This window comes from Coregonus clupeaformis, unplaced genomic scaffold (genome assembly GCF_020615455.1).
Source record: "Coregonus clupeaformis isolate EN_2021a unplaced genomic scaffold, ASM2061545v1 scaf2699, whole genome shotgun sequence".
NCBI lineage: Eukaryota > Metazoa > Chordata > Actinopteri > Salmoniformes > Salmonidae > Coregonus > Coregonus clupeaformis.
In genome coordinates this window covers 12,888-38,090 of record NW_025536153.1, presented here as the reverse complement: position 1 = coordinate 38,090, position 25,203 = coordinate 12,888, and the positions used below count along the sequence as shown (strand labels likewise).

General features: G+C 43.8%; 1 protein-coding gene across 1 annotated transcript in view; it reads left to right on the top strand.

Annotated features, from left to right (window-relative positions):
• The window catches only part of LOC121577152 (receptor-type tyrosine-protein phosphatase beta-like), a 45,674-nt gene that overhangs the window by 8,050 nt on the left and 12,421 nt on the right, over positions 1-25,203 (top strand). Inside the window, 8 exon segments of the mRNA XM_045219737.1 lie at positions 12,023-12,427; positions 13,702-15,296; positions 16,292-16,568; positions 18,613-18,927; positions 19,186-19,446; positions 20,659-20,922; positions 21,098-21,373; positions 24,789-25,049. Of these exon segments, the coding sequence (XP_045075672.1) occupies positions 12,142-12,427; positions 13,702-15,296; positions 16,292-16,568; positions 18,613-18,927; positions 19,186-19,446; positions 20,659-20,922; positions 21,098-21,373; positions 24,789-25,049 (3,535 nt within the window). The 5' untranslated portion in view covers positions 12,023-12,141.

Here is a 25,203-nt window from a genome sequence, read left to right as displayed (position 1 = left end):
CATCTCTGTGTGTGGTGTAAAGGTGGTCTAGAGTGTTTTTTCCCTCTGGTTGCACATTTTAACATGCTGGTAGAAATTAGGTAGAACGGATTTAAGTTTCCCTGCATTAAAGTCCCCGGCCACTAGGAGCGCTGCCTCTGGATGAGTGTTTTCCTGTTTACTTATTTTTCTTTATTTTTACTAGTTTCTACATTGTAGAATAATAGTGAAGACATCAAAACTATAAAATAACACATATGGAATCATGTAGTAACCAAAAAAAGTGTTAAACAAATCCAAATATATTTTATATTTAAGATTCTTCAAATAGCCACCCTTTGCCTTGATGACGGCTTTGCACACTCTTGGCATTCTCTCAACCAGCTTCATGAGGTAGTCACCTGGAATGCATTTCAATTAACAGGTGTGCCTTGTTAAAAGTTAACCATCCCATCTGGTTTATGGCCTTCTTAAAAGTGAATTTGTGGAATTTCTTCCCTTCTTAATGCGTTTGAGCCAATCAGTTGTGTTGTGACAAGGTAGGCAGTGGCGGTTTTACACGAGGCCGGGGAGGCCCGTGCCTCCCTGGAAATGTCCCTGGCCACCCCTGTGGCCCCCCGTTCTGACCAAATAAAAAATTATGAATTTATAACTATTTTACACGCGAGCGCCAAAGCGGAACTAATGCAACGCTCTACACGGCAACGTTCTACACGGGTAAATTAGAGTGGCGCACCCAAAAACTGTATCCTGCCATCTGCCTGCCTGCCACGTGTGGTGCTGCTTCGGTGAATGAGAGCTCAGCAACTACTATTTGCGAGAGGAGCTACGATTTGCAGGAGTCGAAGGTAAGCAAAACGATTTAATATCATAAGTGACTTGTTGTTCTTGCACATAGCCTACATGTTCCTTTTTGTTCCTCACACATAAATCAAATCAAGTTTTTAAATGTCTGGTCTCGATTTGTTTAGAAATGTAATCATATCTAAGCAAACTCATCGAAGCAGAAGCAAATATCCAAATGTTAGTAGGCTATCCTTGCTAGGTCTACACAATGTTGTGATGTTAACCACGTAACTTCATCCGTCTTGGCTGTTGCATCGCGATAACAAATACATTTTTAGTAAAGTAATCAACAGGTTATCTGCCAGTGTTAAGTAGGGAGGGATGGTTAGGTAACAAAATGTAATGCAAGCCCCTACGTTTTTCTTCTTCTAATAGTTATCATGAAACGAGGAAGGGACATAAAGTCATTTTTTGCCCCAGCAAACAAAAAGTGAGAGAAACAAATCGAGGTTTTGAGAAAGTTGAGGAAGAGGGAGAGCCAGCATGTGATGAAAGTGAGGGGTCTGACAAAGAGAGGGAAATTCCAGAGGGTGAGGAGGATGAAGAAGAGGGTGAGGAGGATGAAGAAGAGGGTGAGGAGAATGAAGAAGAGGGCGAGGAGAATGAAGAAGAGGGTGAGAAGCATGAAGAAGAAAGCATACAGGGACAGAGAGATGAACAGCCAGAGGGACAGCAAGTGGATCCATGTGGATCAAGTACTGCACCATCAGGTTTGTGATGAGGAAGGTTCTTACTATTTGCAAAGCAATGCAATTACAATGTAATGGTAGGCCTGCTGGGTGTCCTTAAAATGCTGCTTTCTGCTGTTAATTCTTTTTTGTGTCAATATGGCTCTGTTTTTTTTTTTTAAGTAAATACTTTGCCTACATTTTGAAATACATGCAGATATACAGTAAATAAATGTTGTAGTTGTGCCCTATGTTTACTGTCCATCTTCTTCAGATATCAGCAAGTCTAAGTATGACGTACTCAGTACAGCCGAACTTGAAGATATTCCCAACCACACTGATGGGGGACAGAAGACGAAGCTTCAGACCAAACTGGTACACTACTCATCCATGGCTTGAGTATTCTGTAATGACGGACTCTACATGTTGCTATGCATGTAGACATTTTAGCACACCAAATGCCCCAGACACCGTTTTTGTTTCAACACCTGGTTTTACAAACTGGAAAAAGGCAACTATGAGAAATGCAGGGTTTTCACTACATGCAAAGTCTGAACGACACAAGTGTGCAATGATCGCATGGAGGGATTATCAAAGAGCTGTTAGAACTGACGCAACACTAACAGATCTCCTTGACAAAGAACACACTAAACAAGTACAAGAAAATCAGGCATACATTAAAACAGTTGGGGAAGTGCTGTTGCTTACAGCTACACAAAACATAGCACAAAGACGACATGATGAATCTGAAGGGTCCACTAACAAAGGAAACTTTAGGGAAATTCTTAACACAGTTGCTAACCACGACCAACTTGTTAAGAGAAGATTAACTTCCATTCACAATGCAAAGTACACAAGCAAGATCATCCAGAATGAGGTTTTGGGTTGTTTGGCAGAAATGGTTCGGTCTGAAATCATAGAAGAAGTGAAGAAAAGTGAGGTTTTTAGCGTCATGGCAGATGAAACAAAGGATATTTCAAAAAAAAGAACAGATGTCCTTCACACTCAGGTACTATTACAATGGGGCCACTAAGGAGAGTTTTCTCCATTTTGAATCTGCAGAGAGGTTAGATGCAGCAGGGCTTACTGGAAAAATAGTACACTTACTGGAACGTTATGGCCTGGACTACAAAAATAACCTCGTAGGCCAAGCGTACGATGGCGCTGCCGTTATGAGCGGTAAGCATTCAGGGGTTCAGGCAAGGATCAAAGAACAGGCTAAATTTGCCTTCTACGTCCATTGTAGTGCTCATTGTCTGAATTTAGTGTTAGTTGATGTAGTCAAAAGTGTCCCAGAAACGGAGGAGTTTTTTTTCTTTGTTACAGAGTCTTTATATGTTTACTTCTTCCTCATATGTGCACCCAAAATGGCTGTCTCTCCAAAGAGAAATGTATGGCAGAACCAGAGAGCTGCAACGTTTAAGCGACACACGTTGGTCATGCCGATTTCTAGCCCTACGTAATATCATGGACACTCTACCTGCCCTTAAACGACTACTGCAAGAGATTGCTCAAGAACGTCATGGTGAAAGAACTGTTGAGGCCCGAGGTCTTCTTGCTCAAATTGACCTAGAATTTGTTGTGCATCTTGTTACTCTGCGTAAGTTGTTTGGGGAGACAAAGCTATTGTCTGACATGTTACAGTCACAAACTGTTGATCTGTCAAGTGCTGTTGACTTAGTAAATGCTTTAGTCCTGACATTGAAAGACCACAGGCAGGAGTCTTTCTTTGATGAGTTGTGGGATGAAGCATTGAATATTTGTGAGCAGTGTGATTCTGCAACAAGGTCAGTGGCGAAACGTCAGAAAATGCTGAGCTCTAGACTCAGTGGCTACTGCACGCTAAGCACTGTTGGTCAGAGGGAGGTAGAACGTGACAAAGATATGTTTCTCACATCATTTTTCTATCCTGTAATTGACAGCATGCTCAATGAGTTGAACAGACGTTTCTCCAATACAAACTGTGAGCTCATGAGAAGCATACAGTCTCTCAGTCCCCAGAGTGATACCTTTTTAAAGGAGAGCAATGTTTTTTCATTTGGCCGTTTGTATAATGCAGACATTGATGATTTAGGGCATGAGCTCCATCAATTTAAGAGAGTTTTGGACAGAAAAATACAGAGTGGTGAAGTCAAAAAGCCATGCAGTACAGTTGAGCTGGTTTGTTTTATTGAGCCATACAGGGAAGTTTTCTTTGAGCTCTTTAGACTGTGCAAGATTGCTGTAACCCTTCCTGTAAGCTCAGCCTCTTGCGAACGCAGTTTCTCCACACTGAAACTGATAAAAACCTTCCTGCGGTCCACCACTAGTGATGAGAGACTCAGTGATCTTGGTGTCCTGAGCATAGAGTCCAGAAGGGCCAAGGCTCTGGATCTTGATGTATTTGTGGACCGTTTTGCCAGACAGCACAACCGCCGTATCCTGTTGCTGTAGTGTATCTATATGATATATACGCTAGTAGCGTATGAGTGCCGCTGTGAGGAAAAAGAGATATAATGAACAATAAAACAACAAGCTTGAGCTTCTTAAGACACGGTGGGTTTATCTGTTCTCAATACCACCGTGTAAAATGAATGGAGTTAGTCTGGTGTCCACATGAAGTTACATGTGTAGACAAAGAGTCTGGTGTCCATATGAAGTTACATGTGTAAACAGAGACGGTCTGGGGTCCATATGAAGTTAGATGTGTAGACAAAGACAGTCTGGTGTCCACATGAAGTTACATGTGTCTACTTAGATGAACCCACCGTGTCTTAAGAAGCTGAAGCTTGTTTTATTTTTTCATTTTACATCATCTATCTTTTTTTTCCTCACAGTACCAGTAGTTCCACACACTACTAGAGTGTATGTATGTTTGTATGTATGTATATATATCCCACCAATCCTCTCTCAAGAGGTTTTCAAAAAAGGGGCAAACTCATGTCTCAAGACCTGCTTCTGTTGGTTCCCCTCTCCTGCCTGTAACTTTCCATCCACATCCCCAAAGTTTTGTGGCCCATTAGTGACATCACTCCATTAAGTGATTGCTGCATGTACTGCTCTAAGGAAACACTTCTCTCTCTCTCTCTCTCTCTCTCTCTCTCTCTCGATAGATAGATAGAGTTTATGATTTTATTCTTTTGAATTATCTCTGCCAAACATCTATGTACTACAAATCTTCAAGCTCCACAGATGTTTTATGGCATCCACTAAACCTCTTTAGATATTTGTAAATTATACAGTGTGATACCTTTCAACAAAAGTTTATTTTATTTTTTTACCAACTATGATTTTTTCCTTTTGAAAACAAGCAAAGCAAGAAAAAAAAGAAACAAAATCACTCCAATCATTGCACACTTGTGTCGTTCAGACTTTGCAGGTCCAGCTTTGACATGATGATCTAACTAACACTAATTATTGTAACTAATATTGTAACTGAAATATGTATGATCCTATGATGAGCGATTGCTTACTTCCCTTTCACTCTTAAAAATTACTGAAAAAAAAATGTGTATAAAAAGGTATATGCTTAGTATATGTTTGTTTAGTGAGCATTCATGCTGTCATTTTTTCCTAATGTGAACTATGGTGGAAATGTGCTGTCCTAAATGGACTTGCCCATATATGTTGTAAAGCCTTTTTTGTACACCTGCTCATCAACTGACAGTGAAGTACACAAAGACACAGACACACACACACACACACACAGACACCTGTAATATTCTTGTTTTCATGTTGTTGCTGATATCCATCAGTGTTGTTCATATTGCTACATTGTGTTGACATGATTGTTGCTTTTAAACGAATGTTAACTTAATGTTTATTGTCTGCATCCTATTGGACTACTGGATGTTAATGTGTAACACGTTTCCCCTGTTTATGTGCTTTAGCAATACTGTATGTCAATATGGTCATGCTAGTAAAGCCTCTTTGAATTGAATTTCTTTTCTGATTTGGTTTATTTTACCTAAATGGATACAGGGTAGTGTGTTTTGTTTATAAATCACTCAGAAAGTTTTCATTCTTAAAACAAAATGTGGAATCAACTGTCCACAGTAGTGGGGCTTCCATAAATAGGAAATGGCACATTGTTGTACCCTTTGTTGTATCCTGGAGTTTTGTTCACATTGAATATGAACCCTGTATTTGTACCCTGTACTTTTTTTATTTTTATTTTATTTATTTTTTCATTTTTATGGCACTATCTCTCTTGCATCTGCACTCTTGTACAAAATACGTGTTATAATAAATGTCATATGATTTGAAAGTAAAATAAAGTTTATAATCTTTGAATATCATGTGTTGCCAGTTTTTTTTATGTGTGCCCCCTGATTAAACACTGGCCCCTCCTTGGCCCCCCTAGTAAAATGTGTCTAGAACCGCCACTGAAGGTAGGTATACAGAAGATAGCCCTATTTGGTAAAATACCAAGTCCATATTATGGCAAGAACAACTCAAATAAGCAAAGAGAAACAACAGTCCATCATTACTTTAAGACATACGGAACATTTCAAGAACTTTGAAAGTTTCTTCAAGTGCAGTCGCATGAGGTAGTCACCTGGAATGCTTTCCCAACAGTCTTGAAGGAGTTCCCACATATGCTGAGCACTTGTTGTCTGCTTTTCCTTCACTCTGCGGTCCAACTCATCCAAAACCATCTCAATTGGGTTGAGGTTGGGTGATTGTGAACGCCAGCCAACCTGACACAACCAAATAGCAACATTTAAAAGAGATCTAATGCTTGGATAGTTTCATCTGAGCCACTGGCTTAATTCTATTCTTTAACTTTAATTTGTGGTTTAGTTGGAGATGTGAATCCCAGCATATCATTATTTTGTTAACTTTTCGACAAGTTAAAGGGCTATTTACTGTATTGCAAAAGTGATATTGAATTGTGTTTGGTTGTCAACACAACCTAATATCAACATTTGAAGGAGATGTATCTTCTGTGCCATTAACTTAATCTGGCTTTAATTCCAATTTGTCCCATCCAGGGTTTTAACCAAGCCCAGCCCTGCTTAGCGTTGATATTTGTCACTGACTACTACCAATGTGCTATTGTGAGAATGATTATTGAGAGATCTCCACTTAATAACTAAGGACATTCACTGTTGCTATCGAAGTGATTCCAAAGGGTAGGTTTGTAATGGAGTGCTGAATCAGATGACCTGGCCTCCACATCCAGCCAACCTGACACAACTCTGGGAAACATTGGAGGCCAGCATCCCCGTAGAATTGAGGCTGTTCTAAGGTTAAAAAAAAGTGGGGGTGCAACTCAATATTAGGAAGGTGTTCCTAATGTTTGGAATACCCAGTGTATATATACAGTGCATTTGGAAAGTATTCAGACCCCTGGACTTTTTCCACATTTTGTTACGTTACAGCCTTATTCTAAAATTGATTTTATTTTTTATTATTCCCCCCTCATCAATCTAAACACAATACCCCGTAATGACAAAACAAAAACAGGTTTTTAGAAATGTTTGCAAATGTATATAAAAAACCCTGAAATATCACATTTACATAAGTATTCAGAGATATTACTCAGTACTTTGTTGAAACACCTTTGGCAGCGATAACAGCCTTGTGTCTTCTTGGGTATGACGCTACAAGCTTGGCACACCTGTATTTGGGGAGTTTCTCCCATTCTTCTCTGCAGATCCTCTCAAGCTCTGTCAGGTTGGATGGGAAGCGTCGCTACACAGCTATTTTCAGGTCTCTCCAGAGATGTTCGATTGGGTTCAAGTCCGGGCTCTGGCTGGGCCACTCAAGGACATTCAGAGACTTGTCCCGAAGCCACTCCTGCGTTGTCTTGGCTGTGTGCTTAGGGTCGTTGTCCTGTTGGAAGGTGAACATTCGCCCCAGTCTGAGGTACTGAGTGCTCTGGAGCAGCTTTTCATCAAGGATCTCTCTGTACTTTGCTCTGTTCACCTTTCCCTTGATCCTGACTAGTCTCCCAGTCCCTGCCGCTGAAAAACATCCACACAGCATGATGCTGCCACCCCCATGCTTCACCATAGGGATGGTGCCAGGTTTCCTCCAGATGTGACGCTTGGCATTCAGGCCAAAGAGTTCAATCTTGGTTTCGTCAGACCAGAGAATCTTGTTTCTCATGGTCTTAGAGTTCATTAGGTGACTTTTGGCAAACTCCAAGCGGGTTGCCATGTGCCTTTTACTGAGGAGTGGCTTCCGTCTGGCCACTCTACCATAAAGGCCCGATTGGTGCAGTGCTGCAGAGATGGTTGTCCTTCTGGAAGGTTCTCACATATCCACAGAGGAACTCTGGAGCTCTATCAGAGTGACCATCGGGTTCTTGGTCACCTCCCTGACCAAGGCCCTTCTCCCCCAAGACCAGTCCCCCAGCCTACGCAGCAGTCCGCTCAGGTCAGCGATGCCCAACTGTCCCTCCCGGACAATTATGATGGGACTCCATCCAAATGCTGTGGCTTCCTACTCCAGTGCTCCCTCTATTTTTCTCATCAGTCGGCAGCCCCCACCACCGAGAGGTTGCATCGGTAATTTCCCTGCTGACCTGGTGGGCGTTGGAGTGGGCTATGGCCTTCTGGGAGAGAGGAGAGGAAGAGCTGGTTTCCTGCGAGGGGTTCATGGCTCTGTTTAGGGCGGTCTTTGACCATTCACCGGATGGCAGATAGGGAGGTGAGCAACTACTCCAACTCCGGCAGGGTGCCCAGACCACTGCAGAGTACGCCCTCACCTTCTAGACCTCGGTAGCCTCCAGTGGAGGGAATGTGCCGGCGCTCCACACCCTATTCCGAAGAGGGCTGCGTGAGGAGGTCCAGACGGAGTTGGAGTGCCGAGAGAGAACCTTTCCCTGGACGCGCTCATCGTGATGGCCATCCGTCTGGACAACCTTCTTCGGGAGCGCAGGCGCTCCCCTCACCCCTCGCCCTCCTCCTTTGGCTGTCCTGGGGCAGAGCCTGAACCCATGGAGATAAGGGTCAGCGACATCGCTGGAGACAGCTGGGTCTGTGTCCCTATTGCGGCCAGGAGGGGCACCGGCTCCAGCGGTGTCCCGTGCGTCCCAACCTGAAGTCCACTGGGGCAGAGGGACGGCCCCATGATCATCTTTCTTCCAGGGTAGGCATGACTATTCCTTCATCATCATTTTCCGCCAAACACTTCCTTGTTTCCATTTCACTTGCTAGCTGTCACTCAGGTGTTGTCAATACAGCTCTAGTGGACTCTGGTGCCGCGGGGAATTTTATCGACCAGGCCCTCGTCTCCTCCCTGAACATCACTCTCCTTTTCCAGTCCAAGCCCTGGATAAACAACCATTGGGATCCGCCACTATCACGCACATCACAGTACTACTCACCCTCACCGTGGGACCCATGTACCAAGAAAGCCTTCCCTTCCTCAACATTACTGCTCCTGTACACAAAGTAATCCTCTGCCTTCCGTGGCTCCAATGTCATGACCCCACCATCACCGCCTGGGCACCCGGATGTCGGAAGGTTCCACGTTGGTTGAGAGTCCTGTGAGTGCCCTCCAGCCCATCATTCCATCCTCCCATATCATTGACTGAGGCCGGTACCCGGATGTGAGGCTGACCGTGACCCCCAACAGGAGATGGTGGGGCCATGAAGGCTCTCCCTACCTGTGACGTGAATTGGGGGCTACGGTCGGAGATGATGTCCTCTGGAAGGTTATAGTGCCGGAAGACCTGCTGGAACAGTACCTCAGCGACCTGAAGAGTGGTAGGGAGACCAGAGAGGTGGATAAAATGGCAGGATTTAGAGAATCTGTCCATAACAACCATAATAGTGGTGAAACCATCAGATGGAGGGAGATCAGTAACAAAAAATATATGGACAGATGGGACCAAGGCCACTGAGGCACAGGAAGGGGGAGGAGTTTCCCTGCTTGAGTGTGCCGGGGAGATTTTGTTTGGACACATACGGAGCATGAATTGACATAGCGGGCGACGTCCTGTGCCAAGGTATCACCCGCACTATTCAATCCATCTAATTGCTTTGCCAATTTTTTTGCAGTATTACTTTAGTGCCTTATTGCAAACAGGATGCATGTTTTGAAATATTTTTATTCTATACAGGCTTCCTTCTTTTCACTTTGTCTCCCGAGTGGTGCAGTGGTCTAAGGCACTGCACCTGGGTGTCCAGCGGCGAGGGATGTGTGCGCCCAGGTCAACAGCCGATCCCTCACCTCAGAGGGGATGTAGATGCGCTCAGGAGGGCAGGTAGCAGGCGCGGGTTCCCTCTCTAGAGCCTGGCGGATGTCCACATCTATGTCACAAAACATGGGGCCAACGATATGGGAGGATGGAATGATGGGCTGGAGGGCACTCACAGGACTCTCAACCGACGTGGAACCTTCCGACATCCGGGTGCCCAGGCGGTGATTTTCATCCTCGACCAGGAGATGGTGGAGTCATGACATTGGAGCCACGGAAGGCAGAGGATTACTTTGTGTACACGAGTGAAGAGGACCAACCAGGAGCTGGGGAGGTTCCTAAAGAGTCAGGACCGGCAGAGAGGGTGGGCCCGGTTCCTTCCCTGGGCATAATATGCCCAGAACTCAAACGCCATGCTCTACCAACTGAGTTACATCCCTGCCGGCCATTCCCTCCCCTACCCTGGACAAATTGTGCACCGCCCCATGGGTCTCCCGGTCGCGGCCGGCTACGACAGAGCCTGGATTCAAACCAGGATCTCTAGTGGCACAGCTAGCACTGCGATGCAGTGCCTTAGACCACTGCACCACTCGGGAGACAGAGTGAAAAGAAGGAAGCCTGTATAGAATAAAAATATTTCAAAACATGCATCATGTTTGCAACAAGGCACTAAAGTAATAATGCAAAACATTTGGCAAAGCAATTAACTTTTGGTCCTGAATACAAAGTGTTATGTTTGGGGCAAATAAATTACAACACATTACTGAGTACCACTCTCCATATTTTCAAGCATAGTGGTGGCTGCATCATGTTATGGGTGTGCTTTTAATCGCTAAAGACTGTTTTTCAGGATAAAAAAGAAACGAAATGGAGCTAAGCACAGGCAAAATCCTAGTTAAACCTGGTTCAGTGCTTTCCAACAGATACTGGGAGATGACTTCACCTTTCAGCAGGACAATAACCTAAAACACAAGCAACTCCAATCTGCACTGGAGTTGCTTACCAAGAAGAGAGTGAATGTTCCTTAGTGGCCAAGTTACATGGCAAGACCTGAAAATGGTTGTCTAGGAATGATCAACAACCAATTTGACAGAGCTTGAAGAATTCTGAAAAGTGGGCAAATGTTGCACAATCCAGGTTCGGAAAGCTCTTAGAGACTTGCAGCTGTAATCGCTGCCAAAAGTGATTCTAACATGTATTGACTCAGGGTTGAATACTTATCTCATCAAGATATATTAGTGTTTTATTTTTCATATTTTTTTTTTTTTTTTACAAACATTAGAATCTTTCTTCCACTTTGACAATGCAGACTATTTTGTGTAGATTATTGACCAAAAAAAAATAATCGAATTAAATCCATTTTAATCCCACTTTGTAACAACAAAATGTGGAAAAAGTCAAGGGGTGTGAATACTTTCTGAAGGCTATGCAACCAATAAAATGTGAATTGATTTGATAAACCTGGCTCCCCTCATTGCATCTGTTTGCCTGCTATCTGAACACTTGAACATCTGCGATGTTCTTTGGAATTTCCGATTAAAGAGCATTTCCCTGTCAATGTCTAGTGCTGAAGGTTACTTCACTATGAAACAATTGAATAGAAGGAAACGCTGGTCACTGACTTTTTCCTCCCCAGAAGGCCACTTCCCTTTGACGCCTCACCTCTGCTCATCTGAATCTAGCGGACGCGTCAAACCATTACAAGTTGTAGACTAAAATGGATACTTTGTTTTTCCTTATATTTATACTTTTTCGATGTTCTTCGTCAAGTAAGTAGACTATCTTTTAAAATGTGATGATGTCGGTTAATTTACTTGCTTATTATTAGAGTAGCAACCACTTTCTTGTGCGTAGGCCTAAAGATATTCAACAACGGACATTTTTCTTCATCCTTATCTATTCAGGGGAGGGTCAGTCAGTAAAATAATGTTTGATTGAGGTTATTTAAAATATTATGATCAAAATAGTCTATCTCGCTGTAATAATAAATGGTTCATTCTTTGGCAAAGAAAACATGTATTTCACTTTATATTGACCATCGTATACTATTTTACAGGTAGCTTAATAAAATAAATAACATTAAAATAAATTAACTCAGGAGGTTTGAGATGTGGATTGTTCATTAATAACAAATTACGTTAACAAATTACTTTCACCTGTTTTATTTAGTAACAACCAAAGAAAATGCCGAGTGTAAACATGTAGCCTTTTTTTTTTAGCCCGTAGCTATTTAAGAAATATTTGGCTTTATGCATTTTTAAAATGACATCACTAAACTGCTTTAATAATAATAATAATTTGGCTCTTAACTCGTTTTTGGAACATTAGTTCTTCAGTCTTTCAATGATTGTTAGTCTCCCCACCATTCATTCTCCTTCCCTTTGTATCTTCCATTTAGACGGTTTCCTTATTGTGCACACACCAAAGAAATTGTGCCTGTCTACACACAAAACGACTGTCATCCTCGGAAAATGCAATGTCACCAGTCCCTATCAACAATGGGAATGGACGAACGATATGAAGTTGCATCACACACAATCATCCAAGTGTCTCTGGGCCAACACGAGCAGTGCAATACCTCGGCACGCGCGCCTGGCCTCGATCAGCAACTGTGACAGCGCACCTGCCTGGAAATGTTACGACAAACTGGGTACTTTCGGGTTAGCGAAGAAGCCCATGTACCTGAAGAAACAAGGTATACGCGTTGTAATTAGAGGAGATCAGAGTTATTCTAACTGGACAAAGTACGAAGAAGTCGACTCAGGAGGGAGACAGGTGATGACACATTTATGCGCGCGTAAAGGTGAGTGGTCTATTGAGGAATTACAGGGCTATGCCCTCTGTGTTTAGCCACATTCTACTGATGAAATTAGGTTTACCAGTCATATAGGCCTACAGTATTTAAATATATTTGTGTATATGGCTTTGGGCTTGGGCTACCCCTTCGTTTGCATTCAGCGAATTATTTTTGTATTTATTTAGGCTATTTGAAACTTTGCAGGATCAAATAATAATACCCTCATAGTCACAGTTATTTCTGTGCAGTCAACTACCTTACATACATTATTAATATTAGTAGCCTTGAACTTTATGGCTATTTAATATTTCCTCCTCTGAAGTTTGATAAGAAAACATAATCTTGTAAAATGATAAGGTCCAACTACAGAATAGTATCCTATCTCTATGTTCCCAACAAACCCATTATGACTTAAATGACCTAGTTTTTCTTTACAGTAATGTAACTGATGGTCATTTTAAACCAGGCAAAGCAGAATAATCACACAGACCAAATCTGTAGCTAAATGACTCCATATTACTCCACACCATGTCCATTTTGGACCTGTCTGACATTGTTCTGGTGTGAGTGTGTGAGGAAAGGCAGAGGATGACACTCTTGATACTGACTTCCCTGCACATGGTTGTCAAGTTCTATCAGCCCACTCACTCAGTCAGGAAGAACGTCAGTGTTCTTCCTGTGAAATTATGGCCATTCGGGTGACATTTGAGAGTCTCTCAATGTCACGTTTGATGTAAAATACATGCCACAATGTAACTGGTATTGTTGAATGTTTATTTAGACATAGTTTTTTCAGGCCACCTGTTATTACAACCATGCATAAAACCAATAGGGGACTGTGGGGTAAGTTAAGTATTTTTTTTTACCTTCAGCATCACTCCTTCAAGGGAAATATAATATTATTTCTAACAAAGATATCTACAGATATTTCAGGATGTTGTGTATCCCTGGAAATAATCAGAATTTATGTAAACATTACAGTTTTGAAAACATAGCTTGTCCAAAAATAGTGGTCTCTTGGCACAACTTAGCCCGGGTGTGGGGTATTATATATTTTTTTTTACACGTATTTATTAGTTCCAAATAGGACAATCAACACTTACAGAATTACAATATTTTTTTGTTATTATTATTATTTTTTTTTAAGAACACCTGGGCTGGGTTAGAGTTATTACTTATGCAATCCATACAGTATCTTGAATTTATTTCAATGCTATTTGCTGATATTTTTACAACCATCTGTGTATACCTCTAGTCACAATAACCCTTCTTTCTTCTAGGGTCCACCACCATCTCAACCACCAGAATGTATTCATCAACACACAAACCTGTGGCATACACCAGCACTGTCCACGCCATCAGAACGGCCCCTATAACAGCCATAAACACTCACTCTTCATCAAACACTATGAGAACCCATAGTAGGACCCCACGGCAGATCTCTATTTTAAGAGTTCCCATCACAACGCCTAAGAGTGTGGTGACCTATGAGTCTATGGTGGCAACGCACACTTATGACATCGTCAAGACTCAGACGAGATGGATGGCTACGATGGGTCTTATTCCCAGTTCCATCTCAACGGCCATCACATCATCAGGGGCAGCTCTCAACGACAGCCATGATTTTATCTTGTCCATTCCTGCTTTGTCCACAACTGACTCTGCCATGGACAAAACGGTGAATGCTGCCACCGAAAATGCCCTCCTCGACTCGAGGAACGATGCCAAGATTCCATCAGTAAACCAAGCAACTTCCAGTTCCACCCCCATTATTGTAGATAAGCTGGTGTCAACTGACCCTACCACTACTGTGGTTTCCTCTACAATTTCCTCAGTGCCCAACTCAAGTGCTAAGACAGATTCAAAATCCACTTCTGCATCCGTAGACGTTACCGCTGATGCTAAAGTCACAACTTCTGTTGCTTTATCTACCCCAACCCCTGATTCCACCACTAATTCTGCTGCTACCACCATACCTATCGGTACCACAGCATTGTCCACAACTAGGAAATTACCCCCCAGAAAGACTGTTCCATCTACACCCAAAACCACAACAATGCAGACTACAACAACCGCTGCCCCTACTACTCCTATTGTCGCCCAAACAACTATGACTACAGCAAATCCCAAAATGAAAGTAGCCCCAACCACAACCGCCACAGCCTCACTCACAATAACTTCAACTCCTCCCACAATATCTTCAACAGTAAAGACTACAGCTAAACCCAAAAAGAAAATAGCCCCACCCACAACCTCCACAGCCCCACCCACTACCTCTTCAACTCCACCCACAACCCATCCAATCACATCTACAACAGCCCAACCCACGACCACTACCACCCCTCCCACAACTACAACAAACCTGCCCACAACTACCAAGATTTTGCCTACAACTACCGCAACCACAACTACCACAACCACACCCACAACTACCACAACCACACCCACAACTACCACAACCACATCCACAACTACTACAACCACATCCACAACCACTACAACCATAGCTCCACTCACAACTACCAAAACCACACCCACAACTACCACAACCACACCCACAACTACTATAACCACACCCACAACTACCAAAACCACACCCATAACTTCCACACCCACTACTACCACATCCACAACTACCACAACCACACCCACAACCACTACAACCATAGCTCCACTCACAACTACCAAAACCACACCCACAACCACACCCACAACTACTATAACCACACCCATAACTTCCACACCCACTTCTACCACACCCACACCCACTACTACCACAACCACAACTACCACAGCCCCACCTACAACAGCTACAGCTCCAACAACAACTACTACAGTACCGACTACAACCACAGAGTTGACCACCACCCCACAGGTGAGTGATGATGACAGTCACTTGAAATGAATGTTTAAATTGATTTAGAATTTGTGAAATTCCATAAAGAATGCTCAAGATCATATTTGCATACAGATTTGGACAGGGGACATTAAAAGGCTGTGAAGCTTTGAACAAATCTTCTGAAAGAAGGGCTATGGTAATTGTTAACAGTAATATAGAATATAGCCATATTCAAAAAGTATTTCAAGAGAGAACATTCTACAAACACAAAAGTAGGCAATGAATTACACCCATGCCATGCCAACTTTTAGCCAACTGTATCCTATGGATGTTAGTTTAGGTGGACCATAAGGTCTTCAGACAGAGAAAGTCCAAGGCAGCCAGGAAGGAAAGAAGGGTGCGGTGGGGCAAGAGGAGGGGAGTCTGCTCAAGGTGCTGTTGTCCAGACTCAAGTGAAAGTTAGGGCTGTGAGAAATACAGTAGACTATTTGATAAGAACTTAGGCTACTGTAGGAGTTTATAGACAGCTCATAGACAGAGGGCTAAAGTGGATGCTTGATATGGAATACATTTCCTGAGCAGTTCACTCTGTTTACCTGACGCCGGTGATGGTGCAGCCTGAGCATTGAGGAATGGTGTAGGAAAAGTATTTAGCCTGGAGATTGAAAGGGACGAGATGGTAGCATGGGAAGAGACTGGGCGTCGTCGAAAGAGATGCCACGCGTCGTCAGGCGCGTGCCACTACTGTAACGCATCCAACATGCCATTGTGAAATTCTGAATATAAATATTCATTGTTATTTTATGGACCGATTATGACAACCAATGTTGGAATATATTTGATATTTTTTCTATTATTTATTGACCAAACAGATCTAAATCAGCGTCCGCAATGTTCAGATGTTCGACTGTTATTTTGATACTTTGTTTATGGTGGAGTTGTGTTGAGGTGAGTCATGGATAAAGTCAATTTAAAATGGTAAATTCGTTTCCACCTGTAGCCTACCTGTTGCCTCTTTTTGTTCCTTTCAGGTCGAGACCACTGAAGCAGTGAAGTGTTCATTTAACCTGACTGAAATCAGCGCCAATACGGATTCTATTGCACTGAAATTAATAACTAAAGGAGAAGCGTGTAACTTCACCGTGTTTTATGAGAATGGTCTGTCCGGTATAACGGATTGTGATCAATATGGGGAGGACAGTAACGTGTATATCTGCGATATAAGGGATTTGGAACCTGGGACATTACACCAATTCGAAGTTATATCGAAGAATGATGGAGAGAGGGGCAACGTATCAGTGCAAACAGGTAAGCGTTTCAAACCAAAATTCGTTTCTATTCTATTCTAATCTATTTTAACCTAATCAATAATATCCTATTCTAAAAGTCTATTAGACTGTTAAATTGACTTTAATTTATCTTAACCGTGCTACCAATATCAGACATTATAAATATTTTTCCCAGTATCAGACTGTATATGTTTTTCTGTTTATTTATTATATTTATATTGTGGAACATGGCATTCTATTTATTATATTTCGTAAAAGATTATCATAACCCCTTCAGAAGATAAGGTGAATGACTCTTCTGATGGCAGAAACTCGTTATCATTGAATAGATATAATACATATGATATCACATTATGACAGCCTAAGTTATATAATTTATTGCATACATCTTTGAATCTCTGAGGGCTCCTGTTGGTTATCTCTCTGTTGGTGTTTTATTCCCAAAGGATAAAAGCACAAAAGTTGATACATAATTGTGTTACAACATTTAGAATTTTGCATATGTATCAGTTTACAATTTTGCAGTAATATTTGATGTATTGGGAAATGGCTTGAAGTAGTATATGTTTATTCAGGATATCATATCCTTTTTTATTATTTGATTTATGGTTACAGCATTGATTCTTTGTTCTGCCAGCATTGGGCCATTGCACTGATTGTGAATAGATTCTGTGCACCACTTTGATAATGAAGAATGTAGAGAATAGATAACTCTTGTGCCAACACCTCTGAAGTCCAGTAAGTACACTTTATCCACTGTACCTTTGTATAATCCTTTGTACATTGTCAAGGCCACAACCTTAGGATGTCTTGCCAAGAACTTGGAGACAGAGAACCCCTTCGGTCAGGGGTCTCAAAGCTCTAGATTAGAACCCTGTAAGTTCTGGAACACAGCTCCAATCATCTAAAGTTGTTGAGGCAGAGGTCAGTAACAATGCAGAGCATCGTGTTTGTTTCCAGACATATCTCCCTCTCCCCAGAGCCACTTCCCGACAATCATTGTTTCTTTGTACTAACGGATACAGGAGGCCTCCATGTTTTGTTTTCATGGGACAGATAGATTACACTGAGAGTACACGTCATAACTTTGCATTCAAAGTGTGCCCAAGATTATTTTCTTTGGTCCTTGTGAGTGGACCACAACATTTTAATTTTTGACAGTAGCTTACGAAGGATGAAATCCTCAAGAATAACAGTTCAGGAATTGCCAAATCACTTGGACTTGTCATTTTCCAGTATATTTTGAATACAGTAGAAATCACAGATACAATGTAGTTACGGTGTAATACAGTGGTGGTCTTGCCAGTTTGGCTTTAGGATTGGACGGACAATGTCCTTAGGGTTCTGCTGATTGGCCAATGTAATTCCTGGGGTTGCTATGAAGGTCCCACAGAGAGGAAGCCATTATGAAGAAAGGGTCAATGTTCAGCGTTGAGCTCCGGGGGGCACTGACCTGCGCGTCCCGTCCTGCTCCTCTTTCTCTTTGTTTTTGTTGTTTCCTGTAACGGCTCGCTCTCGCTCCAAGACGCACGCAGGTTTCCCAGTGAATCCAACGCAAAATTCTTTAAAGAACCAAAACAATATTATCTCTCCCCTCCATCGCAGGCAGCCACCACTGGCCTTCAGCTGAAGCACAAAGGCAGGATGCAGAGACTCTCCATGCACTTTTCTCCCAGTTATATAATATCATAGATGTTTAATTGAGGTGTATATAGTCTTGCCAAGGTGCTGGACCCTTGGTTGCTGGTTTATGGGATATCTTTGTTGTCTATAGCAAAATTACTAACACATTCTCTCTGTCTTTCTCTCTCTCCTTCCTCTTTTCTCTCTTTTCTCTCTTTTCTCTCTCTCTCTCTCTCTCTCTCTCTCTCTCTCTCTCTCTCTCTCTCTCTCTCTCTCTCTCTCTCTCTCTCTCTCTCTCACACTCACACACACACACACACACACACACACACACACACACACACACACACACACACACACACACACACACACACACACACACACACACACACACACACACACACACACACACACACACACACACACACAAACACACACAGACCCAGTGGGTCCATCCAGGTTGGACGTACTACCAGACCAGGTCCAGGCAGCCCAGTATAAGAGTCCTATTCAGGGTCAGGGTGGCTCCCGTGGCCTGCACATATCCTGGCCTCGTTCTCATGGGCAGGTCAACTGGTATGAGCTCACACTACAGGACACCAAAACAGGGACGAGCCGCAGTTCCCGCGTCATGGGTACTGCCGCCACTCAGTCTCACTTCACCGCCCTCACCCCTGGAACCCTCTATGCCCTCAGCCTGGTGGCAACGGCTGGGAATAAAACAGCCCTGCCAGTGCTGGCCACTGCATCCACAGGTGAGGGGTCATCTTGCTGCTCTAGTATGGTTTGACTTGTCCTCTGATCACACATGATTTGCCTGGTCTTCCACAACTACTGTGCTGTCCACCATCTATTTATGATAGATAGCATAGAAATCCCTGCTCTACCTTTTTTATTTTTATTTTTTTTTTAAAAAGATTAAATTTAGAGAAAAAAAAAAAAAAAAAAAAAAAAAAAAGTCTTGTTAGACATCACTACTCACTGACACTGACTACTCTGTCTTGGTTACCCAGCTCCCTCAGCCGTCAGCGGTCTTCAGCTCTCTCCCTCCTCCAGCAGCCTGGGTGTTTCCTGGCAGCCCGGCCCAGGCAGGAGAGAGGGATTCAGGTTGCTGCTGAGGGAGCAGCAGGGCGGCCTAGTCAGGAACGTCACCCTTAAGAGTAGTGTCACCTCCCACACCCTTGACGACCTGTTGCCTGGGACCCTGTACACTGTCACCGTGGTGACTGAGGCTGAAGGTCTCCAGAACGCCATCTCCAAACAAGCAGTCACAGGTATGGCAAGCAATAATCACATACGAACCATGGCATGGTAAATCTGTTTGGGTGGTAAGTAACAGTGACAGTCCTCATTGGTGTACCAGAGGTGACTCTAAGTTTACCTGTTGAAATAGTAAGACTGACATGCAAACTCAATTTTAAGTCTTAAACCCTAGCCCTATTCAATGTGTCTGATAAGAAAGTAGTTTGTTGAAGGTTATTTTGCATTGTCTCTTATTTTTCAAGTTGTCTCCCATCCAATCACTTAGTTCCATTGTTTGCCAGCAGAGCAATGTAGAGTCCCAGGGCTTCAATGTCAGTGGCTTCAATACAGGTGCAAGAAATTGTGAAATGTTTCTTACATATTTATCTAACAGTTTGCAGAGCTTTGTTTTACTTTCCAACACTGCACCCTACCACCATCACGACCATGCTCTCTCTCTGTGGTTGTTTCCAGGATATTTTAGGCTTCTCTATCCAACCCTTCCCTTCCTCTTTCTGCAGCTGGCTGGCCCATCAAGGCCTCCCAGAGTGCTCCCTTCCCCTCCCAACCCCCCTAGACATCAATAGAAAAATGGGAAATTACTATGAAATAGTCAAATATTTCAGTTGTGTGTTACTTAGTTTTTATTGGATGACTTTCATTCCTTAAATTCACCATCTCATCTCTGCTCAGGCAGTAGCAGCCAGCCAGACAACGTTATCTCTGTGCTCCCCGTACTGTACTGTCTTTAGTCATCCTATTTAGCTAGGCTAACCTTCCTAAGTATGTTGCAGAGCTGTCTGACAAAATCATTTTATTCGTTCTTAAAAGTATATAGAGAAGGCATACTTTCCCAAACTATCTCTATCCCACTCTCTCATCATTGGGTGTACATTCCTCTCTCATGCGGTCTATGTGGTCTGTATGTGTCTAATCTAAAGTAGCAAGCATTGAAGTGTATCCATCTCTGTCCAAGCCGGATAGAACAGGCACAATGGATGATGGTCATTGGAGTTAATTACCTTGTTTCTGCGCTGAACTAGGTTAAATATTTTCTTAATGTAAACTTCAAGTCCCTTCAGCCGAGTTTTGTCTTTTTTATGGTCCATTCCTGGTGTCTCCTCTTTTCCCTCATTTGCTTCCTCTCTGGCTCAAGGACACTGATGATAATTTCTTATCTTCTCTGATCTAAAGCCTTCTCCCCACATGTTTAAGTCAATACTGATATTTTCTCCTTCCCACAGCTCCTGTGGCGGTGTCAGACCTCCTCTTGGAGAACAACGGCAGTCTGGACACCCTGAGGGCCTCCTGGGTCAAAGCTAGGGGCGGCGTGGATGCATACCTGGTCTCCCTGGCAACCCTGGGCTCAGCCAATCAGGACAGGAAGCTTCCCCCAAACGCCACAGAGGTGGTCTTCAGCGGCCTGACCCCTGGACGGCTCTATCAGGTGACCGTGAGTTCAAAGGTCGGAGAGCAGACAACTGAGGCTGTGGCCACAGGCAGAACAGGTAAGTCATTCTGGAATGTCAATCAACTAGCCTTTTCACACGATTTAGCAGAGTTAAGCCAAATTGAGCCGAGCCGAGCTGTACTGCCTAGTCACGGATCCACCATAGTTGCTGGAACTGTGCTGGAAAGGACAATGTGAATCTCTCACTTTCTCTCTCTCTCACCGTCCCGCAGTGCCAGACAAGGTGTCTCAGCTGTCCATGGTGGGCGTCATTGATGGCAGCACTATGAAGATTACATGGTCGCCCCCTAGAGGGGACCGGGAGAACTACCGTGTCCTGCTACTGAATGGCACAGTGGCTCTACTCAATGAGACAGTGAGCAGGCTGGTTAGACAGTACTCCTTCTCTGGGGCTTACTTGGGGCTGGTGCCTGGCAGGCTCCACACAGCTCAGGTCATGGTGGAGAGCGGTCTGTTTGGCAACACCGCTCAATGTCAGGGGAGGCTAGGTACGTTACATTAGACATTTTTAATACACTGTATTTAAAATCAAATCAAATGTTTTTGATTACATGTGCCGAAAACTTTACAGTGAAATGCTTACTGATGAGCCCATTCCCAACAATACAGAGTTAAACAGTAAGAAAAATATATGCTAAGTAAAAAAGTAATAGGAACATAATTAAAATAATAACGAGGCTATATACAAGGAGTACCAGTACCAAGTCAATGTGCAGGGATACTGGGCCGTACGCACTACCCTTTGTAGCGCCTTGCGGAACTTAAAGCTGTCGACCCGCTCCACTACAGCTCCGTCAATGTGAATGAGGGCATGTTCGGCCCTCTGTTTCTTGCCCACGTTGAGGCAGAGGTTGTTGTCCTGGCACCATACTACCAGGTCTCTGACTTCCTCCCTATAGGCTGTTGCATCGTCATCGGTGATCAGGCCTACCACCATCGTGTCGTCGGCGATCAGGCCTACCACCGTTGTGTCGTCGGCAAACTTAATGATGGTGTTGGAGAAGTGCACGGCCACGCAGTCGTGGGTGAACAGGGTGTACAGGAGGGGACTGAGCACACACCCCTGAGGGGCCCCCATGTTGAGGGTCAGCGTGGCGGGTGTGTTGTTGCCTACCCTCACCACCTGGGGACGGCCCATCAGGAATCCAGTTGCAGAGGGAGGCGTTCAGTCCCAGGGTCCTTAGCTTAGTGATGAGCTTGGAGGGCACTACGGTGTTGAACTCTGAGCTGTAGTCAATGAACAGCATTCTCACATAGGTGTTACTTTTGTCCAAATGGGAAAGGGCAGTGTGGGGTGCGATAGAGATTGCATAATCTGTGGATCTGTTGGGGCGGTATGCGAATTGGAATGGGTCCAGTGTTTCTGGAATGATGGTGTTGATGTGAGCCATTACCAGCATTTCAAAGCATTTAATGGCTACAGTGAGTGCTATGGGGCGGGAGTCATTTAGACAGGTTACTTTGGCATTCTTGGGCACAGGGACTATGGTGGTTTGTTTGAAACATGTAGGTTTACAGACTGGGTCAGGGAGAGGTTGAAAATGTCAGTGAAGACACTTGCCAGCTGGTCAGCACATGCTGTAAGTACACATCCTGATAATCTGTCTGCCTTGTGAATGTTAACCTGTTTAAAGGTCTTACTCACATCGACTATGGAGAGCGTGATCATACAGTCATGCGGAACTGCTGGAGCTCTCACGCATGGTTCAGTGTTGCTTCCCTCGAAGCGAGCATATAAGGCATTTAGCTTGTCTTGTAGGCTCACGTCACTGGGCAGCTTTCTGCCAGGTTTCCCTTTGTAATCCGTGATAGTTTGCAAGCCTTGCCACATCCGACGAGAATCAGAGTAGGATTCGATTAGTGCTCTTTTGACACTTTGCCTGTTTGTTGGAGGGCATAGCGGTATTTCTTATAAGCGTCCGGATTAGTGTCCCACTTCTTGAAAGTGACAGCTCTAGCCTTAACTCAGTGCGGATGTTGCCTGTAATCCATGGCTTCTGGTTGGGATATGTACGTACGGTCACTGTGGGGACCATGTCGTCGATGAAGCCGGTGACTGATGTGGTAAACTCCTCAATACCATCGGATGAATCCTGGAATATATTCCAGTTTGTACTAGTGAAACAGTCCTGTAGCTTAGCATCCGCTTCATCGGACCACTTCCATATTGAGCGCATCACTGGTACTTCCTGTTTGAGTTTTTGCTTGTAAGCATGACTCAGGAGGATAGAGTTATGGTCAGATTTGCAAAATGGAGGGCGAGGGAGAGCTTTGAATGCATTTCTGTGTGTGGAGTAAATGATCTAGAGTTATTTTCCCCTCTAGTTGCACAGGTGACATGCTGGTAGAAAGGAGGTAAAACAGATTTCAGTTTTCCTGTATTTCCTCTGGATGAGCATTTTCTTGTTTGTTTATGGCCCAATACAGCTCGTTGAATGCAGTCTTAGTGCCAGCATCGGTTTGTGATGGTAAATAGACAGCTACGAAAAATACAGATGAAAACTCTCTTGGTAAATAATATAGTAAACAGCTTATCATGAGGTATTCTAACTCAGGCGAGCAGAACCTCGAGACTTCTTTAATATTAGAGATCGCGGACCAGCTGTTGTTGACAAAGAGACACATATTGACAAAGAGACACCCCCCCGATCTTACTGGACTCGTCCAAATAGAGGTTAGTGATACACTATATGTACAGAAGTATTTGGACACCCCTTCAGATAAGTGGATTTGGCTATTTCAGCCACACCCGTTGCTGATAGGTGTATGAAATAGAGCACACAGCCAGGCAATCTCCATAGACAAACATTGGAAGTAGAATGGCCTTACTGAAGAGCTCAGTGACTTTCAACGTGGCACCGTCATAGGATGCCACCTTTCCAACAAATCAGTTCGTAAGATTTCCGCCCTGCTAGAGCTGCTCCAGTCAACTGTAAGTGCTGTCATTGTGAAGTGGAAACTGTCTACGAGCAACAACGGCTCAGGCGCGAAGTTATAGGCCACACAAGCTCACAGAACGGGATTGCAGAGTGCTGAAGCGCATAGCGCGTAAAAATCGCCTGTCCTCTGGAAGCAACGTCATGAAATGGGTTTCCATGGCCGAGCAGCTGCACACAAGCATAAGATCACCATGCGCAATGCCAAGCGTCGGCTGGAGTGGTGTAAAGCTTGCCGCCAATGGACTCTGGAGCAGTGGAAACACGTTCTCTGGAGTGATGAATCACCCATCACTATCTGGCAGTCTGACGGACAAATCTGTGTTAGGCTACCTGCCCCAATGCATAGTGCCAACTGTAAAGTTTGGTGGAAGAGGAATAATGGTCTGGGGCTGTTTTTCATGGTTCGGGCTAGGCCCCTTAGTTCCAGTGAAGGGAAATCTTAACTCTACAGAATAAAAGTACATTATAGACGGTTCTGTGCTTCCAACTTTGTAGCAACAGTTAGATTTTGGAATGAGATGTTCGACGAGCATGTGTCCACATACATTTGGTCATGTAGTGTAGCTCTTCTAATGTCCAGAAGCTCTTTTCGGTCATAGGAAACGATGGCGGAAACATTATGTAGAAAAGAAGTTACGATTAGCGCAAAATAATACACAAAATAGCACAATTTGTCAGGAGCCCGTAAACCGTCCGACTTCGAAAGCAGGGCAATTCTTGCTGGGTCCCCTGCTGGTTGTTACCGAATGTTATTATGGGTTGTATGTTCTCAAGAGCATTTAAGTTGTCTATTTTAAATTGGCATGGCTCCTGAATTTTTAATTTTTTGTGTTGATTACCCCTCCTCCTTTGCCCTCTCTCTCTTTACTCATTCACATCATCTTCCCCCGCTCTCCCCCAACCCTCTGCCTCTTTCCCTCTCCTCTCTCTTTACTCAATTACTCCTTCTCCCGCTCTCTCTCAGCCCCTCGGCCTGTCCAGCAGCTGGTGGTCCGACACAGTGATGAGACGTCTCTGAGCGTGCTTTGGTCTCGTCCAGAGGGGGTGTGGGACGGGTACACCGTGGTCTTGAGACAGGCGGACACTGTTGTGTCACAGAGGACACTGTCCCGTGACGCCAGGGAGTGCACATTCAACGTCCTCATGCCCGGACGCCAGTACGCCATTGCCGTCACGACCAACAGTGGGGGCCTAAACAGCTCGGCTTCAGTGATTGGACGAACTAGTGAGTCACGGTTCCAAAGGGAGATGGATAATGATGCTTTCACCTTTCTTTTCCCAATGTGTTTATGTTCAAGATTAGACACTAGAACATTGTTCTTACAGGTTTTGTAATTATATACAGTGCTTTGCAAAAGTATTCATCCCCCTTGGCGTTT